At 44.6% G+C, this 22,207-nt stretch overlaps 2 protein-coding genes across 9 annotated transcripts in view; one reads left to right on the forward strand and one right to left on the reverse strand.

The window, feature by feature from the left end:
• STX1B (syntaxin 1B) overlaps nt 1-1,207 on the reverse strand; it is a 91,423-nt gene extending 90,216 nt beyond the window's left edge. For all 5 annotated transcript variants that reach the window (XM_061588535.1, XM_061588537.1, XM_061588536.1 and 2 more), the window contains exon 1: nt 1,073-1,207. The gene's annotated coding sequence lies outside the window, so the exon portion shown is untranslated. The remainder of the gene's footprint in view (nt 1-1,072) is intronic.
• Nucleotides 1,208-1,886: 679 nt separating this feature from the next.
• STX4 (syntaxin 4) lies at nt 1,887-21,502 on the forward strand. Of its 4 annotated transcripts, none has more exons than XM_061589981.1 (11): nt 1,887-2,179; nt 6,665-6,772; nt 7,884-7,983; nt 8,129-8,203; nt 8,393-8,463; nt 8,551-8,659; nt 17,874-17,950; nt 18,046-18,183; nt 18,895-19,005; nt 19,398-19,533; nt 20,071-20,160. In XM_061589981.1, the coding sequence occupies exons 1-10, from the start codon at nt 2,150-2,152 to the stop codon at nt 19,479-19,481; spliced, it is 903 nt and encodes a 300-aa protein (XP_061445965.1). In that variant the 5' UTR covers nt 1,887-2,149; the 3' UTR covers nt 19,482-19,533; nt 20,071-20,160. The 4 variants fall into 4 exon arrangements, with proteins under 4 accessions (XP_061445965.1, XP_061445963.1, XP_061445964.1 ...); XM_061589980.1 differs by lacking the exon at nt 1,887-2,179 and adding an exon at nt 2,624-3,398; XM_061589978.1 differs by lacking the exon at nt 1,887-2,179 and adding an exon at nt 2,624-3,394.
• Nucleotides 21,503-22,207: the final 705 nt, after the last annotated feature.

A 22,207-nucleotide genomic window follows, 5' to 3' on the forward strand; every position in this document is an offset into this window, starting at 1 on the left:
GCACAACTTTTAAAGATACAGAAGACCTCTTGGAAGCTGGGCCTGGCAACCAAGAGGTCTGCTGTATCTTTAACAGTTGTGCAAGGAGAAGGGAGAATTCCACCTTGTGGTTTTTCCCATTATAGTGTTGCAACAACACCTGCACTTGGCTGACTTTCTCTTCTCCTAAAGATACAAGATCCGTCTCAGGCCCTGAACCTGGCAACCCTACACCTAATCCAACATTGTTTATCCCAAAGCAGCCAACCCAATGCAACTGGGAAGCCCACAAGCAAGACATGACCAGCAAATGATAGTCAATGTAATATTATTTCTGAGCATAAAGTTTCCATACAGTCATTAATGCTTAACAACCTAATAAAGAACATGCTCTCATTTAAACAACACAAATTCATTCCACATTTAAAAGTAACAGAGTGCCTCAAGTTTTTGCCACCCATGATCAAGAAGGTACACTGTTTATTTTCTGCCTTACTTTCTGACAGTATTTTCTGGACATTTGCAGCCACCATATATTCTTCCTCCTTTTCCTAAATCTACTGCCAAGCCAACCAGTTTCATCCACTGGATGACCCCAAGTTGTAATACTGTGGCAGAGGGAGTAAATACTTCTTTCTCTACGCTACCCATCATTTTATAAACGCTTCTTGTATTCTCTTCCTCTCAGTCACCTTTTCTCTTCAACTAAAAGTCATGATGTGTTTTGCCTTCTAAGGCAAAGTGCTCAGGCTCCCTGATCATTTGGGGTGCTCTTTTCTGGTTTCCAGTTCTACAATATCCTTTTGGAGCTGGGGTGATCAGAACTGTACCCATTACAGTAGGGCCCTGCTTTTTGGCAGCCTGCTTTTTGGCATTCTGCTAATACGGCGACTAAAATTAGAGTAAAGCCCCACTCATACAGCGCTTGTTCCACTTTTATGGCGTTTTTCGGACATCGGGCACCATTTCGAGTTCTGCTTTTTGGCGGGTTTCGCTTTTCAGCGGGGGTCTGGAACGTAACCCGCCGTATGAGTGGGGCCCCACTGTATTCTTATTAGTCATTTACAGAACAGTGAGGAAAAAAGGGCCATACCTCAGTGGTAGAGCATCTGCTTTGCATGCAGGAGGTCCCGGATTCAATCCACAGCTTCAGGTAGGGCTGGGAGAGGCCCTGGAGAGCTGCTGCCAGTCAGTGTAGACGATACTGAGCTAGATGGACCCATGGTTTGACTCCGCTTCCCATGTTCCTATGGAAGAAAAAAGTTCATGTAGCAGTTTTGACAGCAGGCAAAACTTCTTTTCTCCATTACAGTACCTGCATGTTGGGCAAAGCTTCATCTGCTGAATTTGTGTCAGTCACATAGCTATTAAAGGGGGGTGGGGTGAGCACCTTCCATAGAAGAGAAGGCAACCTGTTGTTTATTGGCCTGTTTTGGTTTATTTAAAATATGTGCAAATTTTAAATAGCTTAGAATTAGGGATCATTTTAAAAGCAAACAAAAATTCGGAGGCCAGTTTAATATTGTACATTCCAGACCGTTTTGACACAAGTTACACAACTTATCAGGGAACGATTAATTGAGCAATGGCCAGAATGGAAATGAGACACTCTACATATATACGTTGCTCTATGGTTCTCAATGACAGAAATTTAAAAAACCACATCCGGTAGAAGTAAATAAGCTTCCGGAAGCAGCCATACTGAAGCCAGGAAAGGAGCATTCATTACGGGAATCCAAAATCACTTCCTGTTTTTTTTAAAAAAAAAATCCTCCGTTGACCCTACTTCCGGCTTACAGAGAAAAGCGGGGACCAGCAAGTTCTCTAATAGCCGTAAATATACTAAATTAATTACTGGTGACTAATTCTTCCGATCTGACTCTCCCCTCTCTGCTTCTCAAGTGGTTAAGGAAGCGAGAGGGAATGGAGAAAATCGGGTTCTCCAGCGGCGGGGCCGGAAGACGCATGCGCAGTGTGAGCCAGTAGGCCGCATCGCTGTCGTTCGGCTGAGGATTTTTGTGTGTCTCTCATACAACCTACCCGCGAGGAAAGGGGGGGGGGAAGAGGGAGGCGCGTGCGCAGTTTGCGCATTTTCCTCCATTCTAATTCCCCCCTCCCCCGCGCCACTTCGTCTATGGGGTGCGAAAAACAATAATAATAATAATAAACTATGAGGGACCGAACGCGCGAGCTCAGAGAGGTGAGAACCCCCTCCCCGCATCTTCCTCGCGCGGCGGGCCACGCCCACAACGGCTTTTTTGCTCCTCCCCCTTTGCCTTCCTCCCTCGACCCGTCGGCCACTCTTGCTTCGCTGCAATCGCCCCGCTCTTCCTCGCTTGATATATTGGCTGTTCACGTCCCCTCCCCGCAATTTTGTTTGCTTTTCTCACTCCCTTTATGTCGCCACAACCATTTACTTCCACCACCACCTTTTCTGGTTTCGCTCATGAGTTTGACCCCATTTTTGTTCCCTCGCCCTCTATGGGACATTTCCTTCTCTCCCTCCCCGCCATTCAAACTTTTCCTGTTTCATAGCCCCATTTCCCCCCCCCCGTCCCATCCTTTCCCCATGGATCAGAAGTTGCTGCTGCTATTATTATTATTATCATCCCTATATCTGAAATGAATTTTTTTTTAATACTTGAAGCCTTTCCTGTCTTATCTCCCTGGCAGGAAAAACTTTGCATTTTCATCTCAGGCTTCTGTTGAAGGGTCAGGAACAGTTACACGAAGAAGAAAAACGAGTGCTCTATTCTCTACCCCCCCTTCTCATCTCCCTGCATTGCCTCCCACTTTACTCCCCTGCAGTGTGGGTTTGTTTGCTGGCTTCATCCTTGTTTTCTCACGCTGCTGCCAACAGTTATTTCTCCTTCTCTATCATTATTCCATCCTCCTTCATGTAGCCCTTCTGAAAGTATCCCCATTTCTCCCCTTTGTCTCTTAGTCTCGTGATCAGGCCCATAGGTAGCCTAAAAGTTTGGGCGGGAAGTAGGAGGAGCCAGAAAAAAATCTGGAATAAATTTAATATCTTTTTTCCTAAAAAAAGTAGGGAGGAGAAAGGTGTTAGTGAGCAGAGCTCCCACGTTTATGAATCCTCCATTTGTCCTCGCACTGCTCTCCTTTCATCTCCCTATTATTGTTTTTTTATCTCTATGTTCCACAGCCTGACCTTTACAGAAAACTCCCCTACCCCTTCCACATTGGTTTCCTTTTCCCTCAGCTTCCCTTTTGCTCTCCTCATAGGCTTTCTCTCACCTTCTGCCCCAAATGCTTCAGAGGAAAATACCCTGGAAAGGAGCACATTTGGGGGCCAGGAATAGCCAGGGATATAAGGAATAAGTTGGAGATGTTAAATCCTGTTGTCAAGACAATATTGCATAACTATGATACCCAGGACACGACAACAACAACAAAAGTTGGTACAGTCTCAGTCTTTAGTTTTGGGAGGCAGCAAGTGATGGTGGATAGACTTTTGATTGGGAAAATCTAAGTTTTAAAATCGTGCTCTGCCATGCAGCTCACCAGGTGACCTTGGATTAGTCGGCACATCTCAGGCTTTCCTACCGCACAGGATTGTTGCAAAGACAACTTTGGAGCAGTATCTATGGATGCTGCCTTTGGAGAAAGGACAGGATAGAAATGTAATAATGTAGCTGATGTTAAATTATGGACTTGCTGCAGGTTTGCAAAGTGGATAAGTGGATTTGGGGGGTGAGATGGAGGGGCCAGATTTGATTCTGTCTCAGGATTTGAACAAGGTTTGCAGATGGCTTGTTGCAAAAGTCATCTGTTTATTCATTGTATATGATGTTTCTGGCATCCCAGCAATCCGTGCTGACTTTATTCCCATTGTCCTTGTCTTGTGAACTTTCAACCCCTGTTTATCAACATGAAGTTTCTAGGCTTGCCTTTTTTAAGATAGCAGTGTCTCTGCCCCTGTTTGTCCTTTTGTCTCCCCATGTTTATCAGTACTGTAGTAAAGAAAATCCAGATTTTAGAAACACATCCTTGACTTCAGCTGAGAATTGTCAGCTTCAGCTTGCCTGTGGTTCTTGTTAGAAAGGAAGCCATGGTGGTTTCACACTAAGATACAAAATAGCTGCTAGCTTTGTTTTTTTTCCCCTTCAGGTTATCACTTAGTTTATCAAGTTTGACACAGGGAGGGTCAGAGCCAGCACATCTGTGCACCATCATGTACTCACAATCATATACTCTTTAGACACAGCCCCACCAATTAAGCAGGGCCTGAATCATAATCTGTGGTTAAAGTTTAATTGACTATTGCGTCTAGCCCTAATTAAATATCAGTAATGCTTCTACCACCTATATAGATTATTTTGATTAAAAAGGCTGTTGGCCTTTGAAAGTGTATGCACAATTAAATGAATTAGTTGTGAAGGTGCCACCACAGTTCTTGATGTCTTCTAGAGTCATCTACTTCTGTGCAATTTGCATTTGATTGTTATTTCTTTATATAACATTTATGTTGGAGCAAGTGTCCCATAAATAAGACTACCTTTACTCTCATTTTGAAAAATTACAAAATTCTGCACCAAAGTAATTCAAATGCTCAGTGCTAGGAAATTCTGTGATTTGCAGAATTAGGGTTTTTCTGGAGGGCACAACAGAGGTCCACAAATGTATTTGCCATGGCAAGGATCCTAAACTCTCTGGCTAGACTGATGGAGCTCCAGCCCTTCTCCTGAGCATGGAGCAGGGAGGATGGTCCCAGCAGTTGTGCTGTGCATTGGAAGATGCTCCCTCTCCAGCTCCAAGCTCAGGAGCTGTCTGTGTTACCTTACACTTGGAGTGACTGAGAAACATGGCTGTGGGGATGATCTCCCTCCTCAGCTCCAACCTTGTGGTAAAAAGCTTCCAGTTTGGATCTAGATTGGGAGCAGCAAACTATCATCACTGGCTTGGTAGTAAATCTGAATCTGGGATTGTGGTTTGTTTCACTCCCAACATACCATGATGTTTAAGCCAAGGTTTGTTCTTGATTTACCTAGTGTGGTTAGTTTGAGTGAAACAGACCATGATCTCCAGTTAATCCAGACATAATGCTAAGCCAGGGGTTGTCATTTGTTACTCCTACTGGCTAGAGGAAACGAGTGAAGCAGGTATGATATTTATGTTCATAGTAAGTAAACCATTAACTCTGGTTTACTGTCACATGCAAACTGGGCCAATAATTGAGAGGAGGGCGCAGACTATTCAGTATTGAACTATATTTTGGAGACGCTCTTACTGCCTTGGAGGTATAGGGCAACAGAAATGAACTCCAGCCCTCTTGCACCTTGGATTTGGAGAGGGTTTGAATGATTGTGAGTTCACTGACTTTTGGAATGTCTCCAAACATGTCAAAAATGCAGCACAAAAAGTCAGGGCATTGGGGGAATCTAGGATCCTGACGACCTGTGTGTGTGTGGATCCCTAGCAGAGAAGAATACAAACCTGCATAAATATTTTACATAAAATTGAAGGACATGGAGCTATGCAGAGCACTGAAGCTCTGTCCCCAACCACTAGGAACCTTGATGAACCGTTTTCTGGCCACTGACATTTCAGCTGGTGATCATGTACATTCAAGCATATCATCAGGCATGAGAGCTAGAAACTAGTTCGTAATACGCTTTAAAGTTTTTTCAAGTGAAAGTTAAGTTTTGGGAGAGCTGGATTCTGTACCCTGTGCCATATTCTTCAGTTTTATATGCTCCAGTAGAACCCTGGCCCCTATACAGTATTGCTTATAAGTCATATTTTATACATCATCTGAACTGGGGGCAAAAAATGGCCATTGCTACTCCCAAGTAGGAATTGTAGGTCCAAAAGAGTTGGAGCAGAATGCAGCCAAAATACATAGAGAGTTAGCGCCCCATGCACACACCAGCTCCAATGGGGTGCTCCCTTATGTGCAGTGTTTATCATGGCCGATTTCTAATCTAGCAGTCATGCATACATTTTTGTTGCATATGTTGAATTAAAGAGATCAAGGCAAGAATACTTACCAACAGTGCCCAACTTGTCTTCCAAGTTAGATTTTTCTTCCTTTTGCACAGGATCACATGCATATGAATTAGTTAGCTTTTTTACAAAGCAAGACGCAGCGGCTAAGTTGGATTCCACACCAAGAAATGTGTGGGGATTACAGGTCTACAACTTTGTTATGCACCTCCATTAGCAATGGATGCAGGTACCCAATCTACATGCTAGCTTTCCATGTGTGTCCAGATGAACATCCAGTCAATATTCAGCAACACTTATCTTCTTACACTTGTTCACAACTCTCAAAAGTTCTCTATTAGTCATAAGAGTACAGGGAGTAAGTTAATATAGCACAGAAAGGAAGACTGGAGTATGAAGATACCAGACAGTTTAGTCTGTTCTTCTTCACTACTATTAACCTGGTGTCAAGTCAGTTTTTTAAGCAACCTTGAAATGTTAAGATTCAACTCAGTCCTATAACATGTATCTTTTTTACTGACTAAAACAGAATGATGAAGTGGGTGTTTTTAAATCATTGGCTTTTATTGGCTAGAGATGTTTGTAAATAAATAAAAACAAATCTGGTCTAAGAGCAGCATGTTTTTTCTTCTGTGTGTTTCTTTCCTGGCCTCTGCAACGCATGCACAGTGAGTGCTTTGTTGGGCACATCTGATCTTCTTCGTCTACATCTCTTTCACAGAAGGATGATGACTCGGACAGTGAAGGGGCTGAACATGTGGCTCTGGTGTGGCCAGGATCAGAGAAACCCAATGGCTCTCCGGATCCCACTGATGAATTCTTCCAAACGGTACCATGCTCTTTCTGATCACGTGGGGAGTTGACTATCTACTGGTCTTCCTTTTTGTGTGTGTTTCATATATGTACATGCCATCAGTATAATCAGCTTTGGTTTTGCTCTCTTCCTCAGCCTTTTAACTTTTCTCTTGCTGCAATAGCCTGTCTTACTCCAATATTACAGTAGGCAGAGGGATCACTCACACGCATGCGTGCAGATATGTGCCATTGGAGTTGTTGCTGTAATATGACAGTTGGAGGACCTTTGGTCACACATCTGAAGAACAAGGAGGAATAAGATGGTGCTTGCCTTCAAAGCCCCATATGCCTCCTTATCGTCTTGCCCTTATGTTAAGCTCTTTGGAGACTCTCCTCCAGATGCATCCACCACCTGAGATGGGGCAGGTGGCAACAAGAGAGAGAGCTGTCTCATTGGTGGTGTTCCAGCTGTGAAATGCTCTTCCAGGGAGGCTTGCCCATTTCCTACCTTGTTGTCTTTCCAGTGCCAGGCAAAAAGGTTTATTTTCCCAACCTTTTTATAGTTGGACTCCCTCTGGAATTCGTTTTATGCTGATTTTAAATATTTTTTCTGTTCATTGTGCAGTTTTAATGCTTTTGATTATATGGATAGTATTTGATTTTTAATATGCTGTGTGCCATGCAGCAGGAAATTTTTTTGAACTGTGGGATAAAAAGTTTTTTTGTAGTAAGAAGAGATAATTTGGAGTCTAGCACCCATTAGCAGTTTCTCATAAATTAAAGCTGCATTAGTATTGCCTGCACACAGTGGAGTTTTTGTGTGATTCTTTGTCGGTACAAATTGAGCAGTTTTTAGAACACTTTGGAGCAGACAAATGATTCTTTCTACTTCTACTTATGTAAATAAATATCAGATATAGTTCACCCAGTTGCCAATGCTGGTGGTTTGTAGCTAAACACAGTGAGATGCCTGTTTTTCTTCTTCTTCTAGTGTATTATCATTCAACGTCCCCAAAGAGAAGTGGCCAGGAAAGAGTAGGAGAATTACTAACATAAACAATATTTCAAGCACTCCAGGATGAGATTGGGGTTCAGCAGGTCAAACTGGCCCTTCCCGTCATATCCTTTTTTATCTCCCTTGTCAGACACGTGGCATCCGTGAAACCCTGAAGACTCTGGAAGGCAAAGTGAAGGATCTAGAGAAACACCAGTCTACCATTTTGGCCACACCCATCCCTGAGGAGAGTAAGTTTGCAGTGGGGATCCTGTGGGAACTTGATGTGGTAAAGAAGCACCTACAAACGTACACCTTAAAAAGCCACATGCAGATGTCATTTAATCCTTCTGTGGCACGATACTGCTGCCGACTTTTTTACCTTGTGTTTTCTAGGCATGAAGCAAGACCTACAAAAGCTACGTGAGGAGATCAAGGAGTTAGCAAAAGACATTCGGACCCGCCTGAAGAGTGAGTCTGGGAGGAGGATGGGTCCTTAGTGGGTAAAAGGGAAGAGGGCTGCATGTCAAACCTCATTTCTGCTCTTCACCTTTGGGGGCGGGTGGGTGTTCGTTGTTCTGGCACTAGGAGGAGGCCCCCTTTATCTTCAGGAGAAAGCAACACGGCTTAATTGTAGCCCTGTTTTTTAAAAAAATGTAGGAATTGAGCCCAAGAAGGATGAGGAAGATGAGAACAGAAATTCCATCAGCACTCGTATGAAGAGGACCCAGGTCAGGCGTAGCCCAGCTAGCTATCTTTGGATAGTAGAGGTGATAAGAGAAGTATGCTTAACCCTTTTATTTCCATTTCTCTATCAGCACGGAATCCTGTCCCAACAGTTCTTGGATCTTATCAACAAATGCAACTCGACACAGTCAGAGTACCGAGACCGGAATCTGGACCGCATCAGGCGGCAGCTGCAGATTAGTGAGTGTCTGCTCTTGCTTCCCACTTGCCTCAAAGATGGCTAAGGTTTAGTGCTGAATTAGCAATCTCTGTTACTGCACAGTTCCTATTTGCTAGAGTTGCCCCAGATGTCATGGGAACAAGTCAAGTTGCCAGCTGTAGAGTAGTCAGAGAGATTGTGACTTACCCAAAATCATCTGGCCAAGATGAGTATTCAAAGTTGAAACATGATGCCCTAGTAACTCTTATCACAATGCTGCTATTAGGGATATGATGTCCAGAAACAGATGTGCTGTTGAGTTAATTGTGCTAGTCAGGGCCACATGTGTTCTATGCTTCTGCAGTCTCACTATACAACTGATGTCAGACACAGTTTTCTGTGTTAAAAATACAGTTCCTGCTCCGTAGGAAGTTAGACTGTGCATGGTGCAGGGGCATATAGGGCTTCCACTGATCAGATGTTGGGTCTTTAAGTGTTGTTCTTTAGTCTTTTGTCTCTCCATACAGCAGAAATAGAAAATATGCAAAATAAACAAGCATGCAAACTTGATTTGTAATACATTTTAGGTGCAAAATCTTGCTTTTTATGGAGCAGAAGATAGGTTACATGGGCTTTAAAAAGAAAAAGCACATGCTCCTGATTATGGCACAGACAGCTTACAATAGCATAACTGTTGAGGAATGCACAGTTACTTTTCCATCTGCACAAGTGTGTGATCAGACCCATGCTCATGAGAAAGACGAGGGAACTGAGCAGTTCAAAGATACAGCAGCAGCTATTCCTAGAACTGTGAAGTCTGCCAAAGCTGTCTTATCAGAATCACTGCAGTCTATATCCTGTTGAGGCATCCCTTTTTCTGTGTGCTTGCAAGCACGTGCATGGTCAAAGACAGCCCATGGATGCTCACACTTTGGAGAAAATGACTATGCACTCTAGCCTTGAGAGCACTGTTGTGGAGCCTAGGCCCAACTATCATCCTGCACGGGCTCTGTTAAAATTTCTAAAGTCAAGGCACATGGCAGGGGAGCACTGGCCATGTTTCCAGTTATAAGGAAGTCACTGGGGGTCTTTCCAAGGAAGAGAGTCGCTACACTTTGCCCCTTATGTAACTAAATTTCAAGGGTAGATTAGGAAAGCACCAGAGAAACACCTGCTTCTCTCTCCTGTGATGAGATTCACTGTAGGGTGTGAATTAGGAGGGCATGGGGCTCAGAAGAAGAGGACAGATAAGAAGTGTTGTTGTTTTTTTAATTCAGCACTAGTCAATCTGATTTCTCTAACGATTGTCTTTATTCCAACAGGCAGGCTTTTCTTTCTGAAGCAATTTCAAAGGACTACTGGGGTGGGGGTGGGGGTTAGCACAACCCTGGCTCTGAATTCCCCTCACTGGTATTGTAAAATCTTGAAAGCCCTTTTGCTCTGCCTCTGAATGTCCAGTTTTATAAAAAGCTTCAGTGATGTGCTGCTACTTGTATATTGGCCAAGTAATCTTCCTGTAGAGATGAATAGCTACTATCTGTCATCCTCTAAAGGAAAATGACCTTGAAAGCCAGAAGAGTTGGAAGGTAAACTGCACGAGACAGCTTGACTTGGGTTTCACCGCCAAATGAGGGGAGGGAATGGGAGGAAGGTTTTCCAATTTTCCTTTCCCTTCAACAATGCAGAGACTGCCCCAAAATGCTACAAACCAAGCCATTGTCTAAACTTCCTAATCAGCAGGTTCTGCTAGTCTCCAACAACAGATAAAGATAAGTCAAGAAAGACCCTTTAATTCAGTTGCCCCATCCTTCAAATGAATTTGGAAACTAAAAAGGGAACAGGTTATCATAGTGCTGAATGGGAGTAGGGTCAGTTGTAAGAAGCCCATCCTGAAAAACCCAACAGGAGTGTTTGTGCAATACTAAGGTTAGATAATGATCTGTAGAAGAAATGTGAGTGAGCCATGCCAGTGTTTCTGCTTACACGGTCTCGGCCCAGCTTATCTGATGGAGCGCCTCCAACGCCACCAATTATGCCGCCCGACAAGATCAGCCACACAGGGCCTTCTCTCAGTCCCGCCAACTAAAATAGCTAGGTTGGTGGGGACTAGAGAGAGGGCATTCTCAGTGGCGGCCCCCACTCTCTGGAACTCCCTCCCGTATGATCTCCGGCATGCCCCTTCCCTGAATGTATTCCGCCAGGCCTTGAAGACCTGGCTTTTCAGACAGGCCTTCGGGACTTCCGGAGAGGGTTAATCTCTATGACTAATTGCCTATTACTCTGAACTGTCATTGTTTTATAATTTTTATCGTTTGTATTGTATTATTATGATGTATTTTATTGTAACTGAGTTGTACGTCGCCTAGAGTGGCCACTGGCCAGATAGGCGACACATAAATTAAATTATTATTAACAATTTTCTAGCAACTGTGCACTACAAGCTCCGCTTCCATTTCACTGGGGCTTGAAACAAGCTAGGAAGAGCTATATTGCTTCTCAACTGCCAGCCCCATATTCTCTAGTGGAGGGAGGTGTGAACGAGGTGGAGGGAAGAGTCTGAACTCTTGTTGTGGAAATCCTCAAGCCTGCTCTATTTCTGTGTCCTGCTTACAGGGAGCAGGCTATTTGATTGCTTTATATTGTGCCATAAAATTTGCAAATATGTAAGCCATTGTCCCAAAATTCTAAGGAACTAGAGAGGCTCTTGCAAGACAGCTTCTAATAACCAGCAAATGATGGTCCATCGCTCTGTGTGTGTGTGTGTGTGTGATGTGCCTTCAAGTCAATTATGATTTCTGGTGACCCTATGCATCAGTGACCTCCAATAGTATTTGTTATAAACCACGCTGTTCAGATCTTGTATATTCAGGTCTGTGGCTTCGTTGATGGAATCATTCCATCTCTTGTTTGGCCTTCCTCTTTTTCTACTCCTGTTTTTCCCAGCATTATTGTCTTTTCTAGTGAATCATGTCTTCTCATGATGTGTCCAAAGTATGATAACCTCAGTTTCATCATTTTAGCTTCTAGAGATAGTTCTGGTTTAATTTGTTCTAACACCCAATTATTTGTTTTCTTCGTGGTCCATTGGTATCTCTCCTCCCAACACCACATTTCAAATGAGTTGATTTTTCTCTTATCCACTTTTTTCACTGTCCAACTTTCACATCCATACATAGAGATTGGGAATACCATGGTCTGAATAATCCTGACTTCAGTGTTCAGCGATACATCTTTGCATTTGAGGATCTTTTCTAGTTCTCTCACAGCTACCCTCCCCAGTCCTAGCCTTCTTCTGATTTCTTAACTATTGTCTCCAATTTGGTTAATGACTGTGCCCAGGTGTTAATAATCCTTGACAAGTTCAATGTCCTCATTGTCGACTTTAAAGTTACATAAATCTTCTGTTGTCATTATTTTGGTCTTTTTGATGTTCAGCTGTAGTCCTGCTTTTGTGCTTTCCTCTTTAACTTTCATCAGCATTTGTTTCAAATCATTACTGGTTTCTGCTAGTAGTATGGTGTCGTCTGCATATCTTAAATTATTGATATTTCTCCCTCCAACTTTCACATCTCCTTCATCTTGTTCCAATCCCCTTTTCTTATGACTTGTTCTGCATATAGATTAAACAAATAGGGTGATAAAATACACCCCTGTCTCACACCCTTTCCGATTGGGAATCAATAGGTTTCTCCATATTCTGTCCTTACAGTAGCTTCTTGTCCAGAGGTATAGGTTGTGCATCAGGACAGTCAGATGCTGTGGCACCCCCATTTCTTTTAAAGCATTCCTGAGTTTTTCGTGATCTACACAGTCAAAGGCTTTGCTGTAATCTATAAAGCACAGAGTGATTTTCTTCTTATATTCCTTGGTCCGTTCCATTATCCAATGTATGTTTACAATATGATCTTGGTACCTCTTCCCTTTCTAAATCCAGCTTGGACGTCTGGCATTTCTCGCTCCATATATGGCAAGAGCCTTTGTTGTAGAGCATTACTTTACTTGCATGGGATATTAAGCCGGCTGGCTGAGGGGGCTTGGGAGATCCAGTGCCTGCAAGGGAAGAGGACCATCACCGCCCAGGGAGGGAGAGCCATCTGCCTGCTTTGCTGCTGCTGCTTGGTCAACATCTCTGCTTTCTCCTTCTTGGGCTCCTGCTCTGCACGTGGGCACCTTGCAGGACCAGGCCCCAGGTGGCGTTATACGTGGGAAGAAGAACGGTCTTAGAGCTGGCGTTTGGGCGCACAGAATACGGGACTGTGTCTTCTGTGTGGGTTTGAAGTGGATGAATGGGTGTTATATGAGTGTATGTTGTGAGTGAATGTGTATTTTTATGTATATCAGTTTTTTGTATTTATAGTTTATCATGTGCCTCGGGAAGAGATTTTATCATCAAGAGGGGAGACCTGAGGGGCCCCCAATTGCCGTAGTGACAGGTAGAGGGAGGTATGGTGATATGAGAGGGACGTGCCAGGTAAGGAGAACGCGGCCCAGACATGTAGTGGCTGTGCCGCGTTCTGGTCCTTCTCATACCCGCAGGGTTGTTGGTTGTCCTATCAGCCAACTCTCAGATCTCCAGTTGCTGCTTTTTAATGCCAGATCGGTACATAATAAAACCTCCCTCGTCCATGATTTGATTGTGGACGAGGTGGCCGATCTGGCATGTATAACCGAGACCTGGATGGGTGAACAGGGAGGAGTTAGTCTCTCCCAGCTCTGCCCACCGGGGTATCTGGTTCAGCATCATGGTAGATCTGAGGGTCGGGGAGGTGGGGTTGCTGTGGTCTATAAGAGTTCCATCTCACTCACCAAGCACCATGTCCATGCAATCACTGGTCTGGAGTGTTTGCACCTTGTGCTGGGCCAGAGGGACAGACTGGGAATCCTTTTGGTGTACCGCCCACCTTGCTGCCCAATGGCTTCCCTAACTGAGCTGACGGAAGTGGTCTCGGAGATACTGTTGAGATCCCCCAGACTATTAGTACTGGGAGATCTCAACATTCATGCTGAGGCTACTTTGTCTGGGGCAGCTCAGGACTTCATGGCCGCCATGACAACCATGGGGCTGTCTCAATATGTTAGTGGCCCAACACATACATCGGGGCATACTCTTGACCTGGTCTTTGCTACTGGACATGGGGATAGTGATCTGGATGTGGGGAGTTTTACATCTCTCCTGTTGTCATGGACAGATCATTGCTTGCTGAAGTTTAGACTTTCAGTAGCCTTTTCCCTCTGCAAGGGTGGGGGACCTATTAAATTGGTCCGCCCCCAGAGACTAATGAATTCTGAAGGTTTTCAAAAGGCTCTGGGGGTTTTTCCGGCTGATAAGACTGGCGCTCCTGTCGAAGCCCTGGTCGATCTTTGGAATACAGAGATGACCCGGGCTGTTGACACGATCGCTCCTGCGCGCCCTCTCCTATGTAGAGCTCATACAGCTCCTTGGTATACTCCGGAGCTGAGAGCGATGAAACAAGACAGGAGGCGGCTTGAGCGGAGATGGAGATGAACTCCCGAGGAATGCAATTATGAGCTGGTTCGTGCTTCTACTAAGCTCTATGTAGGAGCGGTGAGGGCGGCAAAAAAACAACATTTTGCCGCCACTATTCAGTCATCTCTCTCATGCCCACGGGAGCTTTTTAAAGTGGTTCGTGGCCTACTTCATCCAGGCCTACAAGATACGGCAGATACATTGGTAGTTCGATGTAATAAATTTGCTGAACACTTCCAGCATAAGATCTCATGCATTCGCCGGGACTTAGACTCCTATTTAATAGCAGTTAATCCTACTGAGGTGTCTGGAGCACAGTCTTGTCATGTTTTGTTGGATGAGTTTCAGTTGGTTCAGTTCGAGGACGTGGACAAGGTGCTTGGACAGGTTCGTGCGACCACTTTGGTACTGGATCCTTGCCCCTCTTGGCTAATTAAAACTAGCAAGGAAGGAACAGTTGGCTGGGCCAAGGAAGTGATTAATGCCTCTTTACGAGAGGGAGTGGTCCCTGGCTGTCTGAAAGAGGCGGCAGTGAGACCACTCCTGAAAAAACCTTCCTTGGACCCAGAGGATGTCAGCAGCTACAGACCAGTAGCCAATGTTCCGTTCCTGGGCAAGATCCTGGAACGTGTGGTTGCTGACCAGCTCCAGGCGCTATTGGATGAAACCGATTATCTAGATCCATTTCAATTGGGGTTCAGGCCTGGTTTTGGCACTGAGACTGCCTTGGTCGCCCTGTTTGATGACCTATGTCGGGAGAGAGACAGAGGGAGTGTAACTCTGTTGATTCTCCTTGACCTCTCAGCGGCTTTTGATACCATCGACCATGGTATCCTTCTGGAGAGGCTTGCGGAATTGGGAGTTGGAGGCACTGCTTGGCAGTGGTTCCGCTCCTACTTAGCGGGTCGTCTCCTGAAGATAGTGCTTGGGGAACATTGCTCGACACCGTGGGTTCTCCAATGTGGGGTCCCGCAGGGTTCGGTTCTGTCTCTCATGCTTTTTAACATTTATATGAAGCCGCTGGGGGCGGTCATCAGGAGTTTTGGAGTGCGTTGTCATCAGTATGCTGATGACACGCAGCTCTACTTCTTTACATCTTCTTCAGGTGAGGCAGTCGACGTGCTGAACCGTTGCCTGGCTGCGACAATGGACTGGATGAGAACTAACAAACTGAGACTCAGTCCTGACAAGACTGAGATGCTGTTGGTGGATGGTTTCTCTGATCGGATGGTGGATATATACCCTGTCCTGGATGGGGTTACACTCCCCCTAAAGGAACAGGTGCGTAGTCTGGGAGTCATCTTAGACTCTTCCCTCACACTTGAGGCTCATGTAGCCTCGGTGGCCCGGAATGCGTTCTACCAACTTCGGTTGGTAGCCCAGCTACGTCCCTATCTGAGTAAGGAGGACCTCTCATCAGTGGTACATGCTATGGTAACCTCGCGTCTGGACTACTGCAGTGCGCTTTACGTAGGGCTACCTTTGAAGACGATTCGGAAGCTACAGCTAGTGCAAAATGCGGCGGCCAGACTGCTAACAAGAACTAAGCGGTCTGAGCATATAACACCTGTGCTAGCCCGTTTGCACTGGCTTCCAATATGCTTCCGGGCCAGATTCAAAGTGTTGGTACTTACCTATAAAGCCTTATACGGTGCGGGACCACGATATCTGTCGGAACGCCTCTCCCGATATGAACCGGCCCGTACACTGCGGTCTACTACGAAGGCCCTCTTCCGGGTTCCGACTCATAGGGAAGCCCGGAGAGTGGTGACAAGATCTAGGGCCTTCTCAGTGGTGGCCCCCGAACTATGGAATGGTCTCCTTGAGGAGGTGCGCCTGGCGCCGACACTATCATCTTTTCGGCGCCAGGTTAAATCCTTTCTCTTCTCTGAGGCATTTTAATTCCTGTTAATTCTAAATTATTATATTTTGATTTTAGACTGTATAGTTTTGTGTACAGTTTTGTGTTATTTTTATTGTATTTTTAATGTTCACCGCCCAGAGAGCTGTTGCTAGTCAGGCGGTATATAAGCTTAATTAAATAAAAATAAATAAATAGTTTGATCATTACTGCATTCCCTGGGATCCCCTTTCTTTGGAATTGGGATGAATATTGAACGTTTCCAGTCTGTGGGCCATTGTTTAGCTTTCCATATCTCTTGACAATTTTTTGTCAAAATTTGGACAGTAACTTGTAGCAACTCTATTGGTATGCCATCTATTCCTGGTGATTTGTTTCTTCCAGGTATTTTAAGAGGAGCTTCCATCTCGCATTCTAAAATTTCTGGTTCTTCATCATACAGTTCTTCCATGAATGAATCTGTCATTGTTGCATCTCTTTTATGTAGTTCTTCAATGTATTCCTTTCATCTTCCTTTTATTTTATCTCAGTCAGTCAGTGTGTTACCCTGTGGATTATTCAACAACCCTACTCTTGGTTTAAATTTCCCTTTAATTTCTCTAATCTTTTGGAATAGGGCTCTTGTTCTACCTTTTTTGTTGTTCTCTGTTTCTATGCAATAACTATTGTAATAGTTCTCTTTGTCCCTACATGCTAGTCTCTGTACTATTGCCTTTAGGGTTCTAACTGTGTTTCTATCTTCTTTTATTTTACCTTCCTTCTCTCTTTAACCATTTTAAGAGTTTCATCAGTCATCCATTGAGGTCTTTCTCTCTTTTTAACTAGAGGTATTGTCCTTTTGCATTCTTCCCTGATAATGTCCCTGACTTCAGTCCATAGTTATTCTGGTTCTCTGTCAACCAAGTTTAAAACCTCAAATTTGTTCCTTATTTGATCTTTATATTCTTCTGGGATGTTATTTAAATTGTACTTTGGCATTATGATTGCTTTGTTCTTCTTTAGTTTTACCATGAAAACACTATGAATAGACTATCATCACTCAGTATCAGTCCTAGTTTCTCCTTGTAAAGTCCAGGGTTTGACCTAGGTCCTCACCATCAGTATGTTAGGTGTCTCATTCCATCTACTCCAGTTTGTAACACAAAGCTGAAACAAACTTCTAAATATGGGAGGGAAAAGGAAAGAGAGAATAGCAAACTGTCTGACTAGATTAGTGTTTTTCAGAGTTCCACAGAACCTTGGAGGCTTTATTTTTATTTATAAAAGTTATATCCTGACTTTTTGTATTGAATCATATCCACAGTAGCTTTTGTAAAAGGGCTGTGTCTGTAATCTTGTACACACTTATCTGGGAATAAGCCGCATTGAACTCACTGGGACTTATTTTTGAATAGACACACATAGGATTGCACTGCACAAAACCAATAGGAAGATTTAATGCTGTTGATGTGGAAACAGTTCCCTGACGGCAGAAGGTTTGAAAGCCTCTGCTTAAACTAGAATAAAGTTAAGCAAATATTTAGACCACCACTGGAGAACATAGTTTTTTTTGGCTGTAGAATGTTGGGATTTTGAGCACAAAATGTCAAGCCCTTGACAGTGATGCAGTATTCCACTAGAGGGCATAGTGGTGCCCAGCAGAGTAACAGAGGGGCTGCTGACCTTCGTGTTGTGGTGTGGCCCTTGGGATCCATTTTTGGAGGCATGTGGGATCTAGTGCCTCAGATTAAGAGGCAGAGACACTAGACTTTTGGATTCTGTTCACAGTTCCAGGACAAGACTGATGGTGAAAGGGTTCAAGTAGGCATGCTGAGAGCAAGGGAGTCTGGCTTTGTTTCCTGTTCTTTGACAGGAGAGCAGAAAACCTTGTTTTGATGCTGAGACAGTGTTCTTCATTCCCCTTCAGCTGGCAGTGGGGCAGTATCGGATGAAGAGCTGGACCAGATGCTGGAGAGCGGTCAGACCGAGGTCTTTGTCTCCAATGTGAGTACCAGAAGGTGAGACCCTTGGAGGGGTAAGGTAGGAAGGGTGCCTGAGCCTCTGAAGACTTAGCCTCCTGCACTTACTTCTCCAAACAGATCATGAAGGATACACAAATGACAAAGCAGGCTCTGAATGAAATCGAGACACGGCACAGTGAAATCCTGAAACTGGAGCGCAGCATCCATGAGCTACATGATATGTTCACATACCTGGCCACAGAAGTGGAGCTGCAGGTATGGTGGGGGGGGGAGGAGAAAGAAGGGGTGGATCCAGGTACTCTTGGAAACATAGGAACCAGAGCAGGCCATTAACCCAAGTAGCTCAGTGTTGTCTACAGCGACTGGCAGCAGCTCCCTAAGGCTTCAGACAGTCTGGCCCGAAGATGCAGGTGGTACTTGCATGCGCTGAGCTAGAGTGCTTCCCCAGTCTTCCTCCCCTAGTGGGAAAGAGCCAACGCTCGATTTGCCCCCTTGTTTCTACTTTAGCTTTCTGTCAGCCTTCAAGCTCCTTTCTTTGTTAGTTACTGTTCTTGCCAAGTACTTTATGTGCTTCCTAGGACTGTTTACACAGAATTAATATGGGGTTAGTCGTCATATTAGGGTCTCTAGAATTTGAGGAGGTGTCTCTTAAGAGACCTGCTGTGTGTGTTCACCTTTCTTTTTTTCCCTTGCCTGTATTGGATGATTTCTTACGCACATCACTATTTGTATGATCTCTGTTTATATTGCTCTCTCTTTCCTTATCCCTAATGGCGCCACACAGACCCAATCCCCACCTCTTGCCTCCCATGGGGTAGCCTCTTTGCCCGCTGTTTGTGCCCTGGCCACCTGCCCTTGCCCCAGAGCTCGTTGTCTGTTCTCTCTTCTCCCCTGCCCCCCAATCCCATTCAACACAGAGGTTTCTCCATAGCTGTACCTCACCCCCTCCCCTTTGGCTGTATTTAGGGAGAGATGATTGACAGGATAGAGAAGAACATTCTGGATTCAGAGGACTACGTCAAGAAAGGACAGAAAAACCTCCAAACCGCACAGCAGAACCAAAAGAAAGCACGCAAGGTAAATGGCCTGTGATCTGAGAAGAAATTCAGATGACATCTTCTTTGGAATGAAACACCCTTGTGTGTATCATGCTTACCTGTGCCATACAAATGCAGAACTATGCAACCTGGGAACTTCTGTTTTGACTTAAAGGGGGGAAACCATTTTCAAACGTTTAATGTTCTGAGGAGACGCTTGAGGCAGAACCTAGTGACATCTCAGAAGTGGGGGGAGGGGGGTGTTGAGTAAGACTTCCAGGGACCAAAGAGTTTCAGACCTTTTTCAGAGCTCCTTGTTCTTCCTCCCTGTGGCTAGCAGAAGGATGAAAAATTTAGCAGGAGTTGAAAACTCCCTCCCCAGCCATCTGTCTTAACACCTTCTTGCCTGTTCTCTCTTTTGGGGCTCTGTAGAAGAAGTTCATGATTGCCATCTGCCTGGCAGTCACGCTGATCATCATCATCGCCGCCATCAGTGTATCCCTTGCCGTTGGCTAGGAGGGCTCCCAGTTCTGCCTCTCCCTTCGCGCTGCGTTATTGGAGCTCAATGGTGTGTACAGGGGGCAAGGAACAGCTGGGTCAGGCTTGCCTGCACCAGTATGCAGGTTTAAATGGAGAGGCCTGGTAACTCTGGGCTTCTGAGGGTTCATCCCACAGGAGTGTCTTATCTGTGCTGAGGAAAATAGCAGTGGCCAATGAGCTCTTCTCTCTGGGCTGCCACAGACTTGATGTAGCTCCAGTGTACTTTTGCAACTGTCCCTTACTGCTGTTATCCAAGGGGTGGGCTTAGTCAGAGTCAGCTCTTCCTGATATGGCCTGCTCCCCATGACACAGCAGAGCCAGAGGTGCTGCTGTAGCTAGTGTGGCTGAGGAAGAATCAGTCGCTGCCTCCATAAGTGTCTTGTATCTCTTGCAAGGGCACCTAAGGAAAAATAAAAGCATCTGTAAAGTGGGTTTATGCAGGATAGGTAGGGAAGAGGTGGGAGTGGAAGAGCTGTTATGCCAGGTGGAGTTCCTCAGTTGGGATCTGGAAGAGTTCTGATGCTGCCCTTTCCCTTCTTGTAAATTTTGGATTTTCTCCCCTTAGGGTTTAACTCCAGCTTCATCTCCATTCTGGAATGGCTGCTCCCTGCTGTGGGAGGCCTTCGCACTGATAGATGGCTGGTGAAGACATGTTCTGTCCTCGCCCAGTCCTGAAAGCACATGCTGCCTGTGGCTGCCTCTTTTCCTGTTGCCCAGAATCAAGAATCTCCTGATTTTCCTGTATCCAAAATTGTTTCCAGGTGCCTATAACTCTCAAGATCTAGAGCAAGCTCTATGCTTTGTTTTTGAACTTCCTAGTTTGTTATTTTCTTGTGGCTTATAGCGCTTGAATTGTGTGTTTCTCCCCCAGTCTCTTCTGTGCCCTTTAGCCACCCACAAGTAGATGGTCAATTCCTATCTATAACACTTTCTTTACAGATACCTCACTGATACTCCCTCCCCAGTGAATTCTAGACAGTGTCTCATCTTGAGACGTCCAGGTTCAAGGCAGCTGTTATAGTTCCTAACTCTTTTCTTAGGAAACATCCTCTGCCATAGTTTTTTTTTTCCCAATCACACTTTTACTACGTGCCATGGCACTTTTTTGCAGATTCTCTCTTTGTCTCACAAGGTATTGTATGTCTTTACTAAAGAGCAAAAGGGTAGGTGGATATTCTACAGAATTTGGTGGCGATGTGTTTGCTCCTTCACATCCACAGACCTATCCCTATTAAATGTACCCATGAGGGAGGCAGTGTGAACCTGAATCTGACACTGTTGCCTTCATCCTGAGCTGTGTTGTGAGATTTTTGGAGGCCTTTGATATGTACATAGGGTCTGTTTCAGTTGAAGCAGAGGGCTGTCACAGTTGGCTAAATGTTCGTTTTTGCTAGGCTGTTTGCCTACTGCTTTCAGTTTTAAAATCAACGCTTTCTATGTGCCTCCCTCCCTCTCTGTTATGCTCTGCCCAGCCTCCATGTCCCTGGTGCCTTAGGAGTTACGTGAACACACCCTTCTGAGCCTATGTATTAGCTTCAGCTTCTCCTTGAATATGTTTGTTCTCTTTTCACAATGAATTAATAGATAATCCCAGTGCCAACCTGAAAGGTATTGGGATAAAAACGCATCCTCAGGAAACTTGAATGCAGGCCTTGACCTGCCTGGCTTCAAAACATCCCCAAGGGGCCAGGGGGAGTCAGGGTCTTGAAAGGAGGGTTATAGCAAGGAATAACAGTCAGAACACCTGGGATTTGTCTGTCTGGCTGTTGCAAGTCTAGCTGAAGAGGGTGGGAACATCATGGAGAAAATGGAAAACACCTTTTGGCCTTGTTTCTGAAAATCTGGTATTTTACTACTTGGGGAAAAGAAGACTTGTCCAAATCAAAGCATTAAGCAAAATGTTCCAGTTGCCTTGGAGATGAATGTATTAAAAAAAAAGAAAAGCAGCCTGACTCAAATTATTTTGTAATATAAAAATAAAAGCACTTTTTAAAATGTCTGCAAAGCTGTGGTCTCATTGTTGTCCCCAGTGCTTAATTTCTAAAGAGAAGCTCTTTACCTTCCTGCCATCAGCCTTGGATGCCTTTTGTTGAAACTGGTGGCAATTACTTGACAGTGAATGAGAGATATGCGTGCGTGCATGTACTCTTGAAACAGTTCTATTACTGCTTCACATATTCCAGGCCTTAGCTGTGTAATTGGAAACAGATTCTGGGTCTGATGTCTGGTACTAGTTTGACACCTCTCTGCATGACTCGTTTGCATTACAGTTGTTGTCTGACTCCACAGAAGAAGTTATAATTTCAGTAGTGAGTGATTCATTCCACCCCCTTGCTTCTGTTGGAGATGGTAGTCAGAGATGCGTGCTTCACTCTCGTGGGCCAAAAGGAGAAGATATTTCAAAGGACTTCTATTGAACAGGGGTCTCAGACTGTCTTTTAACTTACCTCCCCAAGGTACAAGTTTGGATGGCTGTTCCAAATGTAATTTGAGAGCATTTCACAGAGCAGCTGGTTTACACTGCTGCGTTCCCTGGAGGCATCTTCAGTGTGAAGGAAAGATGTGCATGGCTAGGTAAAATTTGTGAAGGAGCTATAACTGTGACTACGAAGATGCAATTGCCCTTCACATTTTCACATGCTCGTTATGGCAAGCACCAGTAAGCACAGGCCATTTGCTACAGAAAGATTCCCTCAGACCCA

This window comes from Rhineura floridana, chromosome 11 (genome assembly GCF_030035675.1).
Source record: "Rhineura floridana isolate rRhiFlo1 chromosome 11, rRhiFlo1.hap2, whole genome shotgun sequence".
NCBI lineage: Eukaryota > Metazoa > Chordata > Lepidosauria > Squamata > Rhineuridae > Rhineura > Rhineura floridana.